At 49.7% G+C, this 3,838-nt stretch overlaps 1 protein-coding gene across 1 annotated transcript; it reads left to right on the forward strand.

The window, feature by feature from the left end:
• The first annotated feature begins 1,692 nt into the window (after nt 1-1,692).
• LOC149863925 (olfactory receptor 10K1-like) lies at nt 1,693-2,640 on the forward strand. Its single transcript, XM_090049731.1, has one exon. It carries the CDS (start codon nt 1,693-1,695, stop codon nt 2,638-2,640), a length of 948 nt encoding a protein of 315 aa, XP_089905857.1.
• Nucleotides 2,641-3,838: the final 1,198 nt, after the last annotated feature.

Genomic DNA, 3,838 nt, shown 5'->3' on the forward strand with positions numbered 1-3,838 from the left:
TTCCTGAGGTAGAGTACCTTGCGTTTTTCGGTACTGAATGTCATCAGGTTTATATCCACCCACTTACTAAGCTTATCCAAGTCAGCCTGGATCACTAGCCTGTCCTCAGGTGTGGACAGTATGCCCAAAGTTTAGTGTCATCAGCAAACTTGGCCAGTGCGCTTCTGACACCAATGTCCACATTATTGATAAAGAAGTTAAAGAGAACCAGTCCATGGTCAGAGCCTTGGGGGATGCCACTGGTCATGGAGCACAATAATAATTCGTTTCCATCAACTACTGCTCTCTGGGTCTGACCTAGGAACCAATTTCCCAGCCACCAGATTGTGGTGTAGCCAAGACCACAGTTGGCCAATTTTTCCATGAGGAGATCAGGGGACACCAGATCAAAGGCTTTTTTAAAGTCCAGATATACGATGTCAATCTCTTCTCCCTTGTCCGGGTGATATGTCACCTGGTCATAGAAGGAAATGAGATTGGTCAGGCAAGACCTAACTGCGACGAACCTGTGCTGGCTGTCCCTTAGGAAGTTGCCATCAGCCAGCTTATCCAGAAGGTTCTCTTTGATAATTTTCTCCAGAATCTTACCGGGGATTGAGGTCAAGCTGATTGGCCTGTAATTCCCAGGATTTACTTTCTGCCCTTTCTTGAAGATGAGTACCACATTGGCCTTCTTCCAGTCTTCAGGTACTTCACCTGAGTGCTACAAGTTTTCAAATGTTTTTGCCAATGTTTGGGCTATGACACCTGCCAGCTCCTTGAGTACTCTAGGGTGTAATCTGTCAGGACCAGCTGAGTTGAAGATGTCCAGCCTCTCAGTGTGTTCCTTTACAAGGTCAACACTGATCTTGGGTATAAATACACCCTCACCCTGGCCGTCCTGTGTCATGCTAGGCAGGGTGGTCCCTTTGGGCCAATGAAAGACAGATGCGAATTACCCATTAAATCCATTCCCCCAGTTTAGCTAGGTGCAGGGCAGATCCAAGGTGGGGGTACAGTGGTACTGCTGCTCTTTGCCCTTCTCTCTTCTCCCTTACCCCCAGCCAAATTTTGTGGGAGGGGAAAAGGGAAAGAGCAGTGCGGGTGACCCACTGGGCTTGGAGCTGCTAAAAAGCAGGGGCTGAGCACTGCTGCCACTCATTCCCTCTTTCCCCCTCCTGCTGAATTCATAGGGGTAAGGGGAATGGGTGGTGAATGGCATTGACAAGATCCTGCACAACCAGCTGGTCATCTCAGTGCTCTTTGAGCTCACAGACATCTAGGGTTGCAGCAAGCAGGGTGCAACCACATCCCCTTTGGCTGTGTGGCACATGTAAAGTGAACACTTTTCACAAGAGGTATGGCCACCATCCCCTTACTCATATCCTGGATCCACCTATGGCCAGCCCCCCTGGGAGTGGAAGCAGTTTATTCATGACTACCCACAACAATGTTTTGTCACCGTAACCTGAGCCACCTTTCCAGGCTCCCCTTTCCTCTACCTTTAGTACCCTGGAGTTTCCCCATGTCAGCTTCTCCTCATGAAGAAGTGCAGTTCTCTTTGGTTCTTTGCTGTCCTCCCTTTGTTGGTTTCTGGCCATGTGATTTCATATGTCCATTACCTAGGGACCATGACCTCTCCTTTCTGTCGGGCATAGGTCAGCCCCTTATTTAAATCCTCTCTTCTTCATAAATTTTAGAGCCTGTGATGCCATGGATGTGAGTGGAGGGAACCTCAGCATAGCTGGAGACTTCATCATTCTGGGCTTCTCCAGCCTGCCTTCCTACCAGCTGCCACTCTTCGGGCTGTTCTTCATCATGTATCTGTTCACCTTGGGGGGTCACACGACCATTGTGCTGGTCACTCTGGTGGACCCCTTACTGGACACCCCTATGTATTTCTTTCTGCGTAACTTGTCTGCCATTGAGATCTGCTACACACTGGTCATTATACCCAAGATGTTGGTCAACTTCCTGGCCAGGAGCCACAGGATTACCCTGACTGGCTGTGCCACACAGATGTATTTCTTCATTGCCTTGGGAACCTCTGAGTGCTTTTTGCTGGCTGTCATGGCTTATGACCGCTATGTGGCCATCTGCAACCCTCTGCGCTACACCTTGATCATGAGCCGACCCCTTTGCCTGGAGCTCTTGGTTGTGGTTTGTGCTTGTGGATTCCTGCTGTCACTGGGACTCACTGTCCTGATTTTCCGTCTGCCCTTCTGCCACTCCCATGAGATTAACCACTTCTTCTGCGACATCCCACCTGTACTGGAGTTGGCCTGTTCTGATACCCGTGCTGATGAGATCCTGGTCTTTGTGTCATGTCTTCTGGCCCTGCTGGTGCCTTTTTTGCTGATCTTGGCCTCCTATGTGCTCATTGTTGCATCTATCCTGTGCATCTGCTCTGCCCAGGGACGTAGAAAGGCCTTTTCCACCTGTGCTGCCCACCTGGTGGTGGCCATCCTCCACTATGGCTGCGCCATTTTCATTTACATCCGGCCCAAGGCCAGCTATGCCCTGGAGCAGGACAAGGTGGTGTCATTGATCTACACCAATGTCACACCTATGCTGTACCCTGTCATCTATAGCCTGAGGAACAGGGAGGTGAAAGGGGCTGTGCTCAAGGTTTTAGGAAGAAAGATCTTTCATTGGTCTTAGCCTTGGTTTGTTGGAGAATATGCATTGTTCTGGCATACATTTAGCTTGGTGAGTTGAAATGCCATTTGTGATTCTGGGGGGTCCCAACATACTTTTTGGGCCCCTGGAGCATAAATCTGTAAACTGGATATTGTGTGGGCTACAAATGGAGGTGCAGTCTGGGTATTGAATATGATTTTGGACGATGGAGAGGTCAGGGAGTTACACAGCTGCTGTATATTCCCTCAGCATCCTCCTTCCTCTCTATAAAGTGCTGACTTTTCTTCCTCTGACTTGCCTGAAGTATGCATCTTCACCCAGAGGAGCAACTGGGTGCCTGACAGGCAGGGCATGTGTCTCTCTGTGGAATGGGAAAATCATTGAGGCAGCTAAGAGTGCCCTGTCTTCTGGAGGGATGCCTGAAAACCTGTGGCAATCAAAGGTGACTTCTTCGACTAAACTCTTTGGAGTGTTAACTAGGTCTTAGAAAAATGTGAAGGGAGGGACTAATACAGACAGAACAAGAGTCCTTCCAAGAGATTCCCTGCTGAGTATCAGGGAATCCACACTTCCATTAAAACAACTCTGGAGCTCAGGAGGGATACCTAGAACTGCCCTATCCAGGCAAAGAAACATAGTTTTGGGCTTGGAAAACCCCATGAGCCATTTAGAACCTTGTGCAGGATATTAAGGGGAAGGAAAGCTGTAATTCTGCAGGTTTGTATTTATTACACATGGGCTCATCCACACTAACACTGGCATGAACTAGAGGAATGTATTCCCATAGAGAGTGGATGCAGGGCCATCCCCAGGGAGTGTGGGGGTGGGGCGTGAATTGGGGTGACCACCCTGGGCCCCGTGCTTTGTGGGGCCATGTGCAGCTGGGCGGAGCAGCGGCAGCGCAGAGCTGGGTGGAGCAGTGGCTCCACATCCAGCTGCTTGCTCCCTCCCCCCACTGATGCTGATGCAGTTTCTTGGGATCTGGGGCTTGTGGGATTGGAGTGGGGGCTGGGCGCCACATGGGCTGATTTGCTCTGGGTCCTGCACCCTGCTTGGGTCAGCTCTGAGTGGATGGTTCCATATTAGGCTATAGAGAGGAAGACAACTATATCACTGATGATATCATGACCAGTGACATCACCAATAATATCACAGGCATTGATTAAATCCTAACCACCAGCTTGACTGTGGAACTTTTTTCTACTGCCACTGGTGTCTT

Source organism: Crocodylus siamensis, chromosome 5 (assembly GCF_052110815.1).
Source record: "Crocodylus siamensis isolate JL-2025a chromosome 5, ASM5211081v1, whole genome shotgun sequence".
In the NCBI taxonomy this organism is placed as follows: Eukaryota; Metazoa; Chordata; order Crocodylia; family Crocodylidae; genus Crocodylus; species Crocodylus siamensis.

Excerpts from the sequence above, each read along its gene's own strand:
- LOC149863925 (XM_090049731.1), top strand. The coding sequence starts at position 1,693 with ATGGATGTGAGTGGAGGGAACCTCAGCATAGCTGGAGACTTCATCATT.